Source organism: Balaenoptera physalus, assembly GCF_965194825.1.
Source record: "Balaenoptera physalus genome assembly, chromosome: 11".
Classification (NCBI taxonomy): Eukaryota; Metazoa; Chordata; class Mammalia; order Artiodactyla; family Balaenopteridae; genus Balaenoptera; species Balaenoptera physalus.
The window spans coordinates 108,620,242-108,638,723 of NC_138896.1; the positions used below are offsets into that span (position 1 = coordinate 108,620,242).

The 18,482-nt window shown below is 59.1% G+C and overlaps 1 protein-coding gene across 16 annotated transcripts in view; it reads left to right on the forward strand.

Moving 5' to 3' along the window:
• IQSEC1 (IQ motif and Sec7 domain ArfGEF 1) overlaps positions 1-14,199 on the forward strand; it is a 330,464-nt gene extending 316,265 nt beyond the window's left edge. For 9 of the 16 annotated variants that reach the window (XM_082413916.1, XM_082413924.1, XM_082413928.1 and 6 more), the window contains 6 exons: positions 58-183; positions 1,020-1,119; positions 2,324-2,485; positions 3,350-3,526; positions 8,877-8,926; positions 10,069-12,293. In XM_082413916.1, the coding sequence (XP_082270042.1) occupies positions 58-183; positions 1,020-1,119; positions 2,324-2,485; positions 3,350-3,526; positions 8,877-8,926; positions 10,069-10,608 (1,155 nt within the window). In that variant the 3' untranslated portion in view covers positions 10,609-12,293. Of the gene's footprint in view, positions 1-57; positions 184-1,019; positions 1,120-2,323; positions 2,486-3,349; positions 3,527-8,876; positions 8,927-10,068; positions 13,548-13,646; positions 13,724-13,995 lie in introns of those variants that run through there. The other 7 variants (XM_082413917.1, XM_082413921.1, XM_082413922.1 and 4 more) reach the window with 5 other exon arrangements.
• Positions 14,200-18,482: the final 4,283 nt, after the last annotated feature.

Here is an 18,482-nt window from a genome sequence, read left to right on the forward strand (position 1 = left end):
GTGGGGGAGTCCCTCGTCCCCGCGGGCGCGTGGAGCTGACGCCGCCCCTCCACACAGGTGCTCTCGCTGCCGCACCGGCGCCTGGTCTGCTACTGCCGGCTCTTCGAGGTTCCAGACCCAAACAAGCCCCAGAAGCTGGGGCTGCACCAGCGAGAAATCTTCCTGTTCAATGACCTCCTGGTGGTACGTGGTCCCCACGGGGAGGGGCTGGGTGTGCAGACCCCGGAGCGGCTTGGGAGAGTGGCCTCGGCTGCTCCCGGTGTCGGCCGCCTGGGCTCCCACCTCAGGCGGGCTCATCCAGGAAGGGAAAGTCAGCCTCCGCGGGTCCAGGCCTACTCCTCTCCCCTCGGCCGCCGGGGGACCCTCTTCCCGAGACTCCGAGCAGAGGTCTCGCTGCTGCCCAAGCCTGCCCCTGGGGCCAGGCGGGTGCGGCGCTGTCTCGCTGGCCTGGGTCTCAGCCCCAGGACTAATGGGCTGAACATGGCAGAGATGGGCTCCCCAAAGGGAAGTTGAGCCCTTGCCCCAAAACAGGTAGCACAGATGTGAGCAAGGGAGATAAAGATGTTCCCGAAGGGAGCAGGGGGCCTGCGCTTTGGAGCTCTTGCCTCCTGCAGGCCCCCTTCTTGCCCGAGACCCTATCCCCTTTCCCCACCTGATTGAGGACCAGCTGCTCTCCTCGGCTTCCTGAGGCTGGAATCTAGACGTGTGGCTTCAAGTCCTTTAAGAGTTCCTGACCTCGAGCAGGTCGTTTCAGACCTCTGGCCTCAGTGTCCTTCTCTGTAGAGCTCATCTCTCAGAGGGTTTCACGGTGCCTTTGGGCCGTGCATGGGGATGGCGGGCGTGAGTGTCCCTCCCTGTATCGGCCCTCCGCCGCTCCGGGGGCTCCTGACCTTGGAACCGCAGGAGGGTCCTCACCCAGGAGAACTCGAACTGTGGGCCCACTTAGAATCCTGAGCGCCCAGGGCTGCTCCCGGCCGCTCGGGCCCAGTGGCTCAGCCTCTGTCTCTGGCTGCCCCCAGGTCACCAAGATCTTCCAGAAGAAGAAGAACTCGGTGACGTACAGCTTCCGACAGTCCTTCTCCCTGTACGGCATGCAGGTCCTACTCTTCGAGAACCAGTGTGAGTGAGTCCCGGGGCCCGTCCACACGTGGCCTGCACCCCGTGGCAGGAGGCGGCCTTGCCTTGGCTTCTCCCAGGCAGCACCAGGGAGGCTGGTGCCACGCGCACTGACCGGCAGGCCCCTCTTGGAAGGGGTGGCGGTGGTAGTGACCACCCAGCAGCGGCCCGAGCAGACCGAGTCCTCAGGCAGAGGCCGCACCCAGACCACTTTCAGGTTCCCAGGGCTCAGCCCTCGGCCCTGGACGCGGTGCTAGCGAGAGCCGACCCTGACCTTCTGTAGGACATGCCTCGCACCCGGGGTCTCAAACTGGCAGCCCCTGGTCGGTCGCAGCTCAGTTATGTTACATTTGAACTTTATTTTAAATTCGTTGAGCTCATACTAACATCTTCCCATAAGATTCAGGTATCCGTGGCTCGTCTTGTAAAGCTAGGTTTGGGCGGATGGCGGGCAGTAGCGGGCTGCACACCCCCCTGAGACTCTGCAGCCGCAGTCTTACCCTGCCCGCTTCCTGCATTTAGGAAACACGCTCAGGCCTCTAGGCGTTTGAGGTCCCAGCCCTGACCCAGGTCTGAACCACGGTGGGATTGGTGTTTGGGCCAAGAACCTTCACACACTCAGTGGTGGATGCTTGATTCCCACTGAGGAGAGAGGCTGCCGGGACACCAAAGCCCCAGAGACCCCGAGAGCACGGAGGAGGCACCGGGCCGGTCTGAGCAGAGGACTGTTGGGTGTGGGGTGCCCACAGTGTACCCCAAGGGAGCTGGGGGCCTGGAGACCAGTCGGGAGAGGACAGAAGAGTCCGAAGTGACTGGATAAGACTGTCCCCCAGCGGGGACACCACCTCCCCCTCCTCCCAGGCTCGGCGCCTGGCCGGGTGACCAAGGATCCTGACCCTAAAGGGTCCAGGCTCCACGCCCTTCCGGTGGGGAAGAACGAGGGCCCTGGCTTTGCCTCGGACCAGTCGGATCCGCCCTCGACTTGAACACAGAGCAACACAGACCCAGGTCAGGAGCCGGAGACCGCCTGGTGGTCTGTCCAGGCTGTACCGTGAAGCCTTTGCTCCCTGGAGGGATGCGTCCTCTGGGAGCCTGGCCTCGGCGTGCTCCCACGCCCCTGCTGAATGGAGACCCGCTGGTACTTTGCCAGCCAGAAGGGAGGTGGCAGAGCCCGCCCTGAGGCCCGCACTCTCCTCCTCTTCTGCAGATTACCCCAACGGCATCCGGCTCACATCCGCCGTCCCCGGAGCAGACATCAAAGTGCTAATAAACTTTAACGCTCCCAATCCTCAAGACCGGAAGAAATTCACTGATGACCTGCGGGAGTCCATCGCGGAGGTGCAGGAGATGGAAAAGCACAGGATAGAGAGTAAGTCACGGATGCCCAGCAGGGGGCCTGCTGGGTGCAGGTGTTGCCTCCCATCTGGGGGCCGAGACACTGGTGAGAGACCAGGGTGCAGGGACTCTGTGAGCCCAGAGGTGAGATGCCCTCGGCCTCTTCTGGCCTTCCCACGGCCACGTGACCAGGCAGCCCGCCCAGGTCACGGGAGGTGGCACAGAGGAAGGAGGGGTGGGCAGGGGTCTCTGGGTGGTGGGAGCCGGGCTTCCAAGGCCCAGGCCTGTCCTACCCGGGGAACTACATCGTGTGCCCTGGGTGGGGGGGACCTCTCGGGACCCTGGTCACCCCGTGTCCAGAGCCCTGGACCTGAGCCCTTTGCACTTGAGCGTGGTTGGTATTTGTGTCTTCTGCGCCCGACCACCCGGAGGGGTCAGGGCTGGGGCCATCCCCTGGTTTTCGTTAAAGCCGATGATACCCCTGCTTCTCCTGGCTCTAAGCCTCCTTCCTGGAGGCACATGGGTGCCCCCACCCCTGGCCTCCATCCACAGCCAGGCCGGGTTAACTGCTCTCCAGACCCGCACAAATCCGCCTCCTAGGAAAGTGACTGACCTTCCTGCAGACCTTGGGCACTCTGGTCTCTCCAGCCTCCTTTCCGGGGTCTCATTTCGGCCCCTTTGGTCGCAGGTGCCGTCGCTTCTGCTCTTTCCCAGACGGCCTTGCCCCTCACTTGCCCCCTTCCGGGGAGGTGGCGGCTCAGCCCGGTGCCACCCTGAGCAGAGGCCCCCCCGAGCCCTCTGCGTTGCCCTCCGGGGGGGCCCAGCCCCTTGCCCTCCCCAAGCCACCCTTGGCTGGGGGCCACGCTCCCCTCACTGGGCACCTCGGCCTCTGTTCCAGCGGAGCTCGAGAAGCAGAAGGGCGTCGTGCGGCCCAGCATGTCCCAGTGCTCCAGCCTCAAGAAGGAGCCGGGCGGCGGGACCCTGAGCCGGGCCTGCCTGGACGACAGCTACGCCAGCGGCGAGGGCCTCAAGCGCAGCGCCCTTAGCAGCTCCCTGCGTGACCTCTCAGAAGCGGGTAAGAGCTGGGCCCAGGACCGCCCCCTACCCAGCGCACGCGGGACTCGGCCGCCCGTGGCCGGCGGGGCTTGCGTCGGCCGGAAGGGGCTGTGTTGGAGGCTCGGACGGTGGAGGGGCTCGGACGGAGCTCACTTGGGTGGCCGTCCCCAAACCACAGCAGCATGTGGCCAGGCGGAGACGGCGTCCCCCAAAGGCCAAAGGAAACGGGGCCGAATGATCAAAGGCAGGACAGCCGGGAGGTTACCCCTGGTCTCCCTTGCTTATTTATTTTATTCTTTTATTTGTTTTCTGAAATTTGCTCTCACGCAGAGTGAGTCGGCCCCGCTGACGGGTGTGTCCCCTGTACTCTGTGCTGCCCCGTCCCTGTGCTTCATGCTGATGAATGAGATGGCGTGAAGTCCTTGACACTGTGTCTGGGACCCCGTCTCCCACTGCCCCCGGTCTTGCTTTCCGCACAGAGGTCTCCCTTCCTGGGAAACCCGGGCCTCCGTCCAGCCCAGAGACGCGGCCACGCCTGGCCCTGGGACGTCAGGGGAAAGCCCTGGCGGAAATGTGATTGTCGTTGTTGTTTCTTTGTTCCTGTGTGCGTCTGATTCGCTGCCAGCCTCTTAGCGTGCAAGCAAGCAGCACCCCTCGAGCCGCCCAGGGTTCCTGGGGCGGGGGCTGTGCGTGGGGCATCAGCGAGCAGGGAGCTTCTGCCGGCGGCCCTGCCTGACCTCGGCTGGGGCAGGGGGCGGGGAGCGGGGAGGTGAGCGCTGCTGCAGCCTGCTTTGCCTGCCAGCGCGGTCGGTCGGAGGAGCCACGGGGTGAGGCGATGCACGCCAGCGGCTCTTCAGCCCCCCACTAGGCGTGGCCAGCCAGGCAGCTTCTCCCATGAGGGAGCTCAGGGGCTGCGGCGCAGCGGAGGGAGCTGGACACGGGGGCACGTGGCTGTGCCAGGACCCCAGGCTCCCACCCCGAGGCCCCAGCTGTCCCAGCCGCAGGAGCCTGACGTAACCGCGGCTCTGCTGGCGAAGACCCTCTCAGGCTGAGACCAGCCTCCTCCTCTCCAGGGCCCAGCGGACCCCTCCCCACCAGGGCCTCGCCCACCCCACCGGCCTCAGGCATCACCTCTTGACCAGCGCTGGGCCCCCGTACAGAGCCTGCTGATGACCCCATCCCTCCCTTCAGCTTACTCATTTCCCAGAAATGTTTTTCTTTTTTTTTTTTGAGTTGGATTTTTTTCTTTGTTTCTGTCTCGTCATTTTTTTTTTTTCCACAGTGAAAATCCGAATTGCATGGCCAGCGTGAGAGTCAAGCAGGGCTTCTCAACCCCGGCTCTGTTGACATCTTGTGCCAGAGCACTCCTGGCCTCTGCCCACCAGACGCCAGTAACACCCCCCAGTCATGACAACCAGTAATGTCCCCCCAAATTGCCAGGTGCCCTCTGGGGGAGAAGTACCACCCCTGGTTGGCAGAATTGCCGTGGTTGAGAACCGCTGGTTTTCCCCGTGGCTTGTTAACACCCAGCTAATCGTAACCAGACTGCTCGGGGCCTCTGCAGGCTGGGGCCCAGGGCCCATGTTTGAGTTTGTGCAGTGGGGCAGGTTCTGGCCTCTCTGGGTCCTGTCCAGCCCCCTCGGGTAGTAGTGGCCTCAGCGCAGCCGGCTACGGCCCCTCCAGCTCCCGGTGATCAGGGCCTCAGCTCTCCACTCTCTGCTTGGGGGCCAGACAGAGCCGCGTGCCCGGGTGCATGGCCATGAGAAGGGCGGAGCTCCGAGGTCTGGCTGATTTCTGTTTATCGTTACCGTTGCCATTTTTGTTTGGGGATTCTGAGCCGAGAAGGACTCCAGGGAGCGAGTCCTCTCGGGTCCTAAACCACCGCGAAGAGAAGCCCCGGGAAAGCGCCCCCTGCACCGAAGGTGAGAGGGGCGGTAAGGTGGGTGTTTGAGTCCTGGTGACCGCCAAAGCCCCAGACTGGGACAGGCCCCCTGCGACCTCCAGAGGAAGACGGGCCGGCGCCAGCTGCCTGCCGGAAGACGCCGGAGACGTGCCCCTATGTGCTGGACTAGGTCAGGGCGAAGCTCTCCCGCACCCGCCGTGCCCCGGCCGAGATGGGCTTGTCGGGAAGAGGTGAGGCCTCTCCCCTCGGGACAGTGACGCCCAGCAGCCGGCTTGTCATCGTTCCCAGAGCAGCTGCCCCAGGCCTGCGACCACACGTCCATCCAGGAGGCAGCACCTGGGGATGTGCCCTCGGCCCGGCGCGAACCTCGGGGACCTGGGAGGCAGTCGTGGTTTGATGGCCCAGGAGGAACCAGGCGGCAGACTTTCCAAGAGGCAGGGGGACGGGCCTGGCCCCCAGCCCGGCTCCCCGCTGAGCTGCGAGGCCTCGTCCCGTGTCTCCGCGTGGTCCTCCTTCAGCTGGGCCCCCTGCTCGTTTCAGTGGCACCAGAGCCCTGCCAGCCTGAGATCAAGGACCCACAGGGACCTCCGACACGGGTGTGACCGGGCCTTAGCTCCTGCCGCAGATCAGTCAAGGCACAGTGGACACCGTCCACGGACCCCGAGGCCCCCAGCCCCTCGCCAGCCGAGCTGCCCAGCACCGGTCCCCACGGAGAGGACATCTCCCGGGCCCGCGGGGTCTGCCGTCGTTACCCGGGGCGCAGCTGGAAGCCTGCCATGTCCTGCACCTGTTGGGGAAGAGCTGGTGGCTCCTGGCGGCCAGTTTGCAGAGCAGTCCCTGCTGTCCCACGATGGGCACTCCACACGTGTAGCGGCCAGTGGGCCAGCGGCTACCTCTCCTGGGGTGGGGGCCACACTCGGGGCGGCCTCCCAAGCAGAGCCCATCAGAGGGCCGCGCAGCACGCCGATTCCGGGGTCTTTGGCTCCGGGCCCTGGTCGAGTTACACCTCTGGGCTTGCGTTCCCCAGATGCAGGTGGGCCTAGCGCTGCCCTCCAGGATCTGTGAGAGTCAGTACCCACAGAGCACTGGGGGTGGGGCCTGGCCCGTGTGCTGGCTCTTGTCACCCTCAGCGTTGCTAGGGCCACGGCGCGAGACCTCGGGCAGAGCCGTGTCTGCCTGCTGTCCCAACGCCAAGAAGCCAGGAAGGCTGGGAAGAGCCTCGCCGGGCGCCCCGGCTGGATGCGGCTCCCAAGCTGTCTGTGGCCGGGCTGGCAGGGCCTGCTCTGGCCCTCGAGAGGCGCCGGCTGGGGCAGGGCTCACCTGAGGCTTGTGCAGGATCCGGAGATGGTTGCGGTGGACCCCAAAACAGGGCAGGCAAGGAAAGAGTGGTGGGGATACGTGAGTGGGAGCAGCTGTCCTGGCTCCTCCTTTGTCAGTAGGTGGTGTGCACGTGTGCAGACGCCCACACGTGCGTCTGCCGTGGGCAGGTGTCCGCGGGTGTGCCCGGGACTGGAGTGCAGGACTCCTGCGGGGACATCCCGTATCTCCTGCTGACTTGAGAAGTTGAAAAGGTGAAGTCTGAGAAACTCAGAATCACTCCAAGACATCCAAGTTAGAGCTCCCCTGAGTCTTGGCCCACGGTGGGCAGGAGAGGGGCTGTTCAGCTCCAGCGGGGGCAGCGTATGAAGCCGCAGTCCCCAGCCCCGGGCCTGGCCCAGTCCTGTTGGGAGAAGCAGGCCAGCTGGAGGGTGCTGCTGGCCCGGCGGGGCCTCTGTCTTCCCTCTCTGTCCCTGGCCCTTAGAGGAGTGTCCCCAGCCTTAGAGGGGCTAGAGAGCAGATTGAGACGCTCCAAGGACAGCAGAGGTCTGAGCATAGCCAGCCCAGGGAGCGGGGGCCATGCCTAGTGGACAGATGTGGAAACTGAGGCAAAGAGTGGACGGCGTGCCAGGTAGGGTCACCCCTCCAGCTGCAGAGCCCCCCTCCTGGAGGCTGGGCTCTAATTCTGTTCCATGTCCCTGGACCATCTGTTGGGACAGAAGGCAGGAAGGAAAGGTCACCACTCTTCTCACACTGGCGGAAAGATGAGGAAGGGAAAGGTCATTTTCAGCTGGGAACGAGGGCCAGTCCCCGCCTGGTGGTCCATGGTATTCAGCAACCTCATCCGCTGTGCAGCGCAGTTCTGAGTGGGCTCTGAGGCCAGGGTCCAGCACGGCCTTCGGTGGACCCCAGGCTCCCAGCTGGAACTCAGGTTTGGGGGTCAGCAGGCAAGGCAAGGGCACCGGAGCTCGCCTGAGCCTGCCGTTGTGAGCCCAGGCCCGCGCAGCTGCCACCATGAGGCCCGAAGGGTCCAGACACACCCTCTCCACCCAGCGTGGGTCGGGGTGTGGGCCACAGGGCGGCACGAGGCAGCGCCTTCCATCCTCCAGGCTCTTGGGTCCGGCCCGGGTCCAGCTCAGAAGGCAGCGTGGCCAAGATTTCCCGCCTCAGGGGGACGGGCGGACGCAGCGTGAACGTGCTCACTGGGGGGATTGAGCCAGTCAGTCCGTCGGCCAGAGCTTCCGTCTCCTGCTGGTGGGGACAGAGGGACACCTGTCCCGCCCCGTGGGGCTTGCCAGGCCGGCACAGGTGGAAGCTGGAAGCCGTCTTGGAGCCCCTTCTCTGCCTCAGCCTCGGTGTCCTGCAGACATGCCTGGAGAAGTCACCCGGGGGACCGGGACCGGCCGGGGCCAGGGCAGGCGCTGGACATCCAGAACCAAGAGGCAGGCTCAGTCTCCTCTGGCACAGCCAACACAGGTTGCGTGCCTGCTACGTGCCACGTGCAGGGGACGCAGAGGCGTTGGCAGCGAGGGCTCACGACTGGGGAACGCGTGTGGCGTCCCAGCGGGCCGTGCCCACAGAGGACTCCAGGCCCTGGGCTGGGAGGAGGTCCCAGCGTCCCTGTCCCTGGCCAGACACTGCACAAACCAAACACGGGCCCAGGGTGCGGGCCCCCTGCTCCACCAGGAGAAAGAGGACGTGGAGTTTAGTCTCCTCACCGTCAGGCCTACCAGCAGCCGGGGAGGCAGATGTGTGTGCGTGTGCGTGCGCCATACACACGTATGTGAAATCCACCGCAGGTCAGGCCAGGCAGGACCACGCTTGGCTCGTCTTAGCTGTGGGAGGAGCTGCCCTTGCCCGTCCCCGCTGGCAGGCAGCTGAGGCCCCCTGGAGCTCGGGGGCAGCCGGGCCTGTGCGCCCACCCCAGCCCCCCAGAGGCCCCTCCCCCCGGGCTCCCGGTCCAGGAGAGGGGGTTAAAGTTGGGCTGGTTGAAAAAGATTTTTTTTTTTTTTTTTTTTTTTTTTGCTTTTTAAGAACCCCATTGTCTTGTTAACTCATTACTGCCCTGCCACCGGCTCCCCCGGGCCATCCGGCGGCAGCGCCCGGCCCCGTGTCGCGTCTAACCTGTGGTATTGCATGTTCTGGGCAGGGAAGCGAGGGCGTCGCAGCAGTGCGGGATCGCTAGAGAGCAATGTGGAAGTAAGTCGGAAGCCCCCGTCCAGCTGGCTGTCGTGTGTCGCCTCCTGGTGTCTCTCTGTTTCGCTCCTCCTCCCCTTCTGCACAGAGGCTCAGACCCCCCGCCTGCCTCGTCCGTGCATGCCGCCCGCCGGGCGTTCCCGTGCCCCTCACCGCTTGTCTGGGCTGCAGCGGAGGGGGTGGGTCTGGGTGTTGTGGTTTAGTCTCCGCCTAACCCATCCCCGCGGTCCCAGCATGGTTCACTTCCCGGCTTCCCGCTCATCCCGGGCCGGAGGCGGCGGCCGCCGGGCGCCCTCCCCCGCCCCGCGCTGGCGGGTTCTGCCACCTCGGGACTTCCATGCTCCGCCATCCCCATCGCTTCCCTCCTGGAGGTTCGATTGCTGTGTGTCTGCAGTCAGGGCACCACGGAATTGCTCAGCTAGCTCCGGGGAGGAGAGCCATGAGAGCAAGAGGAATTCAGTGTGGATTTCATGAGATTTCATTCATCCTCCAGCCATCTCGATATTCCTGTTCACATCTAACCTCAGCTTGCAGACCTTTCTGTTTCCTTCTTTTCCCGTGTTTGGTTTGCAGTAGTAGCCGCAGTGAAATGCCTAGGCGGTGCCCACCCCCAGGACGGGGCTTCCCCAGCCCCTCTTGTCCCCCTCGCCACCTCCCCAGAAACCTGGGGACCGGCACAGGCAGAGCACACGCCCTCGGACGTTGAGAGGACCCAGGAGAGCTTAGGGCAGGACCGGCCCTTCCCCTGCACGCGGCCCGCCCGCTCGCCCCGCCCTACCCAGCACACGCCGCTTACACACACCCGCAGACACACGGTTCTGATCTGGAAGCTCCGGCCGCCTCCGGCAACGAGGTGCTCATCAGGCCAAGAGCAGAGGTCAACCTTGACCCGCCGCTGCTGCGTCCCCCTCCCAACCGACCTTTCTTCCCAAAGGCCCCCTCCCGGCCCCTCCAGCCGACCTGCACGGTAGTGTCCGGAGGTGGCGCCTGAGTCCAGCCTTACACGGCCCGGCCTCTGCGGCTAGCGAGTTGAACTAAGGCTTAGCAGTCAGTGGGTGAACTTTTTTTTGACATTTCTTAAGAATCATTCTGACGTAAGTGCTCTAAGCTCTTTTAATTTTGGTTTCTATGAATTTCCTTTTTAGGGGTCCATCATTAGCAGTCCTCACATGCGCCGGAGAGCTACATCAACACGAGACTGTCCATCTCGCCCACACCAGGCCATGCCCAACTCCTCCTCCCTCCTGGGCTCCTTATTTGGGAGTAAGAGAGGGAAGCCCCCTCCCCAGGCCCACTTGCCCCCAGCCCCTCCCCAGCCACCCCCCCACGCGCCTCATCCCTCGCCCGGCCACCCCCAGGGGCCCGCGGAGGGCCCCTTGCAGGCCCCAGTGCACGGGCACCACGGCCAGTACTGCCCCCTCCAACAGAACCCGCCCCCCTACCATCACCACCACCACTACCACCCGCCCCAGCACATCCAGCACACACACCAGTACCACCACGGCCCCCATGGGGGGCAGCCCGCCTACGGGGCCCATGCCCACAGCCACCCGCCGCTGCCCTCGGCCCACGCCGGCCACCCGGGCCACGTGGGCCACGCCGTGCACCACCACGGGCAGCCCCCTGCCCCGCCGCCCCTCCCCAGCAGCAAGGCCAAACCCAGCGGCATCAGCACAATTGTGTAGACAGCCTGGGCGGGGGTCCCGGGCCCCCCCAGAGCAAGTGCACACCACACAGGCGCGCCCAGGGGCGGCAGCCCCAGACCAGACCCAGGGCACTTTCTGTTTCCACCTCCCCGTTTGCTCCCGGCTCGGATGGAGCCCCCCAAGCCCCGGGGCTTGTGTCACAGGGAACAAACCCCCCCCCCAGTTTCATTTAGCGGTGGCGCCCCAGGCTCCATCCACCTCAGCCCGGGAGGTGGGCCTCGGCCACCATCAGCCCTGAAACGGTGCCGCCGGCCAAGCAGATGTCGAGCTCCCCGCCCTGACCCCCCACCTGTAGCCCTCAGCTCTCTGCTCCCTCACTGTACACGCAGATGAGAACCCAGCCTAGGAAAAGAAGAGACGACACAAAAAACCAGAGACAGAACCAAACAAAAAACCCAAAACTTGCTGCATTATTGCTCTTTTATTGACAATGGGCAAAAATTAAGTAGACCTGATATGGTTGATGAAAATACGTAAGTAAACTTTATATAATATAAATATATAAATATATAAATATATATATATATATACTGTATAGGTAGTATTTGTGTGTGAAAGGCAAACGTTTCAGTCCACGAAATTAGCAATATAGACTTTACAAGGAGCTCCACTTACCTGATAGGAAGACAGTACCTTAGACAAACGTGTGAGAGGGTAGACCAAAAACTTAAATGCTAGGGACAAAATTCATATTCTTCCGTATTTTCATAAAAAAGAAGAGAAGCCCCCCTAGGACTGGCGGAAATCTTTACACGATCATTACTAACTGTGCCAAGTAACATAGCATCTAACTGTTTTAAAAGTCCGATATTGCTTTGTATAAATCCTTATTTTATTAACAGAAGACTATCATAAGTAATCAGTATTATAACTGCTCTGTTATTTCAGGTAAGCAAATAGATAAAATGCAGTAAACTCTACAGTAGCAACTCGAGACAGCTAGTTAAGAACTGGTTGCCTTGGACCATTGGTTACAGATTCTTAGACACTTTAATGGCTGCAATAACTGTGAATTTCCATGATCCATGTTTCTTTTGTATGCATTTGATTTAATGCACACTCATTCAGAGCCCTCTGCGGGGGGCCCCATACACGGCAGAGGTATTCATCTCCAACATGAAAACGACCAACTCATCCTGTGTCCCCAGCACCATAGCTCCCTCATCCTGTCTCCAACCGCAGCAGGCGGACGCCCCGGAACCCGAAGGCTGCTCTTAGCGTTTAGTGGCCCAGGGCGGTGTGTGTGTTTCCCGTTTTGTTTTCTGAGTGGTGGCCGTGATCATCGTGATTCCATGTGGCCGTGTGCTAGCGCGACCCCCGTGTCATCACCGTGGCCCATCTGACCCCGGCCGACGAGTGCCCGGCCCCGCCGCCTCCTCACGGTCAGGCGGCTGCCGGGGCATCACGACTCTCCGCTGTGCTCTTGTCGCTTCCATGTTGTGGTGACACCATCCGCTCCCCCGGGGCTGGCGCCGCACGCGCCCGGTTCTGTGCCTGAGTCACCCACGGGACGTACTTTGTAGTTTCAGCCCTTCGAGCCACTGCAGCCGCCAGTGCTGTGCTCCTAAGCCGTGGACCCGAGGATCGCCCCCGGCACCTGCCGGGCAGGGAGCTCTTCCAGAAAGGGCGAAGCTGGCGCGGGACTCCGCGGGCGCGGGGCTCTGCCCGCCCACCGCCCCCTTTGTCGCATCATCCAGGTCACCAAACCAGCAAATCTGCAAACCGAGCACTTTGTTAATCTCCATAGAGAGCAAGTACAGCAATCTAGAGTTTAGCTTTTTTTTTTTTTTTTTTTTTTTGAAAGAAGTGTGACTTTAACCTGCCCGCCTTTACCTTCCCATCCGTGTCATCCTTCTCTCTCATCTGCTCAGAAAGAGAGAAGTGAAAAGCACGGGCGTGTCTGATGTGGTCCAGGCCGGGCTGGCGGGAGGCTGCCCGGTTCCGCGGACCCCGAAGCTCCTTGGTCTCCCTCCCGAGTCCCGCTGCCGAGGCGTTCTCTGTCTTGTGGTGTAAAGGGCGTTGTGATGACAAGGAACAGTCGAATTGTACTGCATGTCCTCTGGCGTCGGGCACGAGGCCACACTTTGTGTTCTGTGTATTTGCAAACTCTCTCAGTGTTCCAGTTGACAAATAGTTGAAGTAAAGTGATAACATATTAAGTATGTCGGCTTTTCTTCACCCTCTGTACCAATCGTAGGATCTAACTGTAAACTCCAGGTTGTTCCAGCAAAGATGCAGGCAGGCTGATTGACCCCAGGTCGCCCTTTCCGAAGGGCAGTCACTGATGGAAACAGAGCCAAGCTGGGTAGAGCCGGCGGGGAGGGTGCCCTCTCTCTGCAGGCCATTCGGGACCCTCACCTCCAGGCTGTCACCGGGCTGGGTCCCTGAAGGTGGGGGGAGTCTCTCCCCGTGTTTCCAACTTTCTGCTGGATTGGGTTCTGGTCAGTGAGGTTTCATCAGTCTTTGTGTTTCGTTTCCAAACTTGTAGTGGAATAAGTGTTCCCAAAAGGTACACTGTTCCCTGGAGGAGGCCGGAGCCAAGCTGCCCCAAACTCGTTTGGGAAGCAGATGCTCCTGAAAAGCTTGTGGCCCAGGTAGCTTTCTTGAGACTGCTCTCTCGGGGTCCCAGCCCATCCCAGGGTCGCAGCTGTGGGCACCTGTGGTTCACCCCCTGGCACAGGAGGTGGGAGGCTGGGCACCACCGGGATGTGTGTCATCCTTTCTCACTGTCAAGATACACGCGGGGCATTTTGTTCAAGTCACAGATTATTTCAGCAGGTGACCCTTAGAGAAAGCAGTTGGTACCATCACAGAAATCTTTTCTGGGACAACAATTAAATCATGTTGTTTGTTTTTTTTTTTTAAAGTTTATGAATGGATTGCACAACAATGTAAAAATAAAGTTCATCCTAATACGATGTGCACATCTTGCTTAAAAACATCCTCAGTCATCCCGGGTAGAGTGATTTTTTCCATCTCGCCCTGCATGCAGCAGAAACCTCTTGGTTTTCTTTAAGATGAGCTGGAAAGACAGCAGATGTTAAACATGACCCTAGGTGTTGACTCAGCACCGTACGAAGCTATGTCGCTACAGGTAAGCATGCATCTAACGGTCCGTTGTAAAATATCGTCACCCTTCCTGCCTGAAAAACGAGTCCTTTTGTAAGTATTTTCAATACAACAACAATAATCCAGGAAGCGGGTTGCAGAGTGAATCGGTGTGAGGTGAGGGTGGTGAATGGGCACAGCGAGGGGGGGGGTGGGGGGGCGTCACCGTGTGACCCGCCTGCGGTCATGCCAGGGTCGTGTGTGAGACCATCTCCTCTGGGGCACTGTCATTCACCTCGAGTCGTTTCACACACTTAGAACCAGGTCTCGAATGCGGGCTCTTCAGACCTCAAGGGCCACCTCGCTCGCAGGAAGCCCGGCACCCACGATGTAACTTTGGGGAGGAAAGAAGTGCTTTTGTTTTCCTATGCGTTCTGTGTGTAAGTAGTAACAGACTCTACTGATGTAAAACCATAGCTGTGATCATGTGGAGAAATCAAATAAATGCTTCAAAACCCTCGAGTTCTTACTTTTTCTGGGAAGTCCAGCAGTTTCCCTGTTGGCCACACGCAGAGACCTCCAGGTGACAGGGCGGCCCATCCCTTGTCGTGACTGCCGTGGGCTCCGGCTTTCCGGGAAGACGTTAATTGGAGGATGCTGATGGACGGCTTAAGATAAAGGTACACGTCGCAATGTAGGCACTGGTAGAAGATTTCAGAGGTATTTATAATTTCTAGCAACTTTGGACAAAATTGTGTGCTTTCGTTGAGTTAGAGAGAGACAGGAGGTGGACCGTATGAAGTGTGCAGGTGGGCTGGGAGGGACTGGTGGGGGCAGAGGAACACCCAGGGCCCCAATCCCCATCACGTGATGTGGAAGCCAGGGAAGGAATTCTGCTCCTGCTGCGAGCAGGCGTTCTGTGGGAACGTGATGGGCTTGTACTGTTTCTCCTTTCCTTGAGCCAAATTCAGCTCCAGAGAATACCCCTTAAAAGTTTCAGTACGTAGCATAAAACCAAGTAAGACTGGTAGACGTTATTTGTGGAAACACGAAGAGGTTGGTGTCAGCGGCCACCATCAGCTGTGGCCCACCCTTCACAGAGGAGTGGGTCCCTATGGGAAGACGGTCTCAGGTCTCTGCAGCGGGGGGGGCCGTCCCTCTCCCAGGCCCTCGGGGGCCTCCGAGGGAGGGGAGCCGGTTCCCGGCATTCCTGGGAATACTTAGGTCTGCTTCAGCGCGTGATGCCACAATGCACGGGGCTGCTGACACCTGCCGCTCGGGGCACCTGAGCTGCTCAGCCAGTGCTGCGGTGTGACCGTGCTCTGGGTTTCGGGTTTGTCTCCCCAGCAGACTGCGAGCTCCTGGGGCAAAGGGTGCATGTGGTCCCCTTCTCTGTGTCCGGTGCCCAGCACAGGGCTGCTTCTGTCAAGATGCATCCGAAAACGAATCGGTGGTTGGAAGGGGGCGGGGGTCACAGCAGAACCACTGGCTGGTCTGAGGGTGTGTAGATCGTCCGCACCCCACATTGATGGACAGTTGTTTGCTCGGCCCTCTGCTGCTCCTGCCACCGAGAATCTAGCTGGGGATGCAGGTGACACAGTGAAACTTCTCCGAGATTGTTTCCTGCTCACTGACCGTGTCCTTTAGCCCACGTTTTATTCGACCTCAAAGCTTTCAGTGCTGTTCACACGTCCCTTCGTGAAACGTGTGGTGTCTTTGGTCGCACACTCTCTCCTTCCTCTCCGAGGGAGGAGGGTGGGGAGCTCCTCCTGTGTCTCCTTTGCAGGCTAACACCCCTCCCCGGAGCCATGACGTGTTGGTCTCAGGGACGCAGAAAGCCCTCTTCCTTCCTTCCTACTTCTCGGCAACGTCACACAAGCCCACAGCTTCGGGTGGCTTTATGTTTTCCTATAGCGATTCCCAAATTCGAATCTCCAGCCCAGACCTCTGCTCCCAGCACCCACATCCCTTGGATCTTTCAGTAGCAACTCTCCCCAGGAGGACCAAATCCACGGTCACACACGGACACACACGTGGAGCTGGGGCCTCCCTGGGCCCCCCGCATTGATGAATAGCATCCCTGTGAGGGGTGTAAGTTAGAATTTAGGAATTGTTCTGGACACCTGTCCTTTCCCTGACTCCCCAAATCTGTGCTGTCACCAAGCCCTTTTGATTTATTTTATTTTATTTTAATATTTATTTATTCGGCTGCACCAGGTCTTAGTTGCAGCATGTGGGATCTTTAGTTGCGGCATGCATGTGGGATCTAGTTCCCCAACCAGGGATCGAACCTGGGCCCCCTGCGTGGGGAGCTTGGAGTCCCAGCCACTGGACCACCGGGGAAGTCCCTAGCCCTCTTGATTTTTTACCTCCTGTGTGTTCTTGAATCTACCTGTGCCTCTTCACATCTCTCACCTGCCTTCAGGCCGTTGTCTGTCTGTCACCCGCTCGGTACCTGGACTCCCGATCTCCACGGTGGGTCCCTCGACCCCGTTCTCCACTGGCACCAGAGGGGTCTTTTTAAGATGCTGCCTGCTTGAAGCCACGTCAGTGGCTTCTTGTCGTCCTCAGGATTAAAAAGAAAATAACAGAAGACCCTTGACATGGGCTGCGTGAGGCCTGCATGGTCTGGCCCTTGATCCTCGCTGTCCCCTTTCATTCCAGCCACACTAGCCCTTCAGACGCCCAGGGAAGCCGTGTTCCCCCTGCCTCCGGGCCTGTGCAAGTATGACCCTGGCCGTTCCCCGAAAGTAGGACGCTCTTCCTTGCATCTTTGTTGAGTTAGCTTCTATTTCCTGCATCAAATTCCAGCTCAACCAATACCCGCTCTGCAATGCGTTTGCGTAGTTGTATATTCAGTGACGTGATCGTTCCGTTGCCGAAGCGTCACAAGGTCAGGTCCTTGCACAGCTGTAATCCTAACACGTGGCACAAAGGGCTTCAGCCAGTGTTTGTTGAGTGAATAGATGAGTACCAACGCCCGAAGAAGGAGACTTAGTGCCGAAATGCACAACGCACTTTGGTGGTTCACGGTGAGATCAGAGACCTAGGGAAGCGGCATGGGCCAGAGGCAGGGAAAGACTGCGTCCTGCCGCTTCCTTGTTAATTCAAGGAAGAATTTGGGCGATGGCTGGAGGCTTTTAATCACTGTGTTTTAACTTCATCAAATATGTTTTTAACATTCAGAGCATTTGGAAAGAATAGATTCATAACAAGCAGGGGGAAAAATCACCCACAATCCCACCACCCAAAAACAGTTATAATTGAGCATTTAGTCTCCCCTCTTCCCACCCTGTCTTTGGGCATGTTTCTCGGTTACCTAGTTCAGATTTTTTTTTTTTTTATGGTAACTTTATTTATTAGTTCAGATCTTTGATGTGTGTCCCAAACAGTCTGTAAGTGTTATTCGGTGCCCCTCGTGAAGAAAGAGTTTCACAGTGGAAGCCATCTAGGAGACGCCAGGTCAGATCAGAGTTAAACTGTCTCTGTCCTGCAGGATGTCTCAGAGTGTTACCAAAAGTGGGATCCGGCTGCCCGCAGCTCAAAAGACAATAAAGAGGCAAGGTTAGTGGAAAGGAAAGTTTGCTTTATTTCGGAGGCCAGCATGGGAGGGGGCGGTGGGGGACAGACGCCTGTCTGAAGGTCAACTCCCTCCCCCCTGACAATCAGTGGAGAAGAGCTTTTATAGACGGAGGGAGGGGGCTCCAGGCAGAAACTGCACAGTCAGCTCTGACGGTCGTCTTGAGATTGGTCTTCAGTGGTCTGACCAGCAGCATCTTGATTGTTTTAAGTACAGTTAGTCTTCAGTTCCAGGGTCGGTTTGTTCCCATTTCTTTGAGGCCAGTTCTAGGAATTCTGGCAGCTTATGTCATGACTGTGGTCTGGTCATCATGTAGTTCACTTCTTCCACCTGGTGGAGGTTTCAGTATCTATAAGACAGCTCGCAGGATATGGCTCGGGATATTATCTATAACCCTTGAGGAGGAGCTAAAGGTTCTTGACTTTGTTTAATGACTAAACTATTGTTATCTGGTCTCCTTTGACTGTTTTCCTCTGTTTCTGCATTTTCTCACTTCTCTGATTAAACTTACTCTTTGGCTAAAGTTTTTCTACAGACAAGAGTCAGGCTGAGGACATGGGGGGCGAGGACCATAGGGTCCTGCTCTGTTTCAAGAGCCTCTTAGAAAGATGACATTTGTTGTAAGTTTCCGAAAGATAGTCTGTGCCACGTTTCCCAAACATCTGTAGCGGTGGAACTCTGTTGCGTTCTACAGCATATGGTTTAGTTGAAGTTTGTATGTGTAAATTGTATTTCCTTTTTTCCTTAATATATCCTGATGTTATAAAAGATGCAACAGTTGATGACGTTTGTACACTGGCCCATCGTATGGGTGGCCCCTGATGTACTTGCCATCAGATAGTGTTGTTTTGGTGAATAAGGACCAGATGGATGGAAATCGTAGTGTTTCTGAGCAGATTTGGTGACTCTGGTAGGGACTGGGGCCTGGGGGAGTGGGGCACCCCTGAGTCTGACTTCAGGCCAGAGCTCCTGGGATGAACAGCGACACCACTTTGGTGGCCCAGGGCAGCCACGGCATCACCTGAGAAGCCTCTCCTTGGGTGTATTCATTCAGCGCTCCCCACCCGCGGGAACCCACCTCACCTTTCAGCCCTGAGTGGGTCTGCGGTAAAGATGTACCAGCTGCCGACGCAGGTGTGTCATGAAGGATGCTTACCCCATTTCTGACGTGTACTTCGAGACTTCTAAGGCCCTTTCAGGGAACTGCCTTCTCCTCTTTCTATTA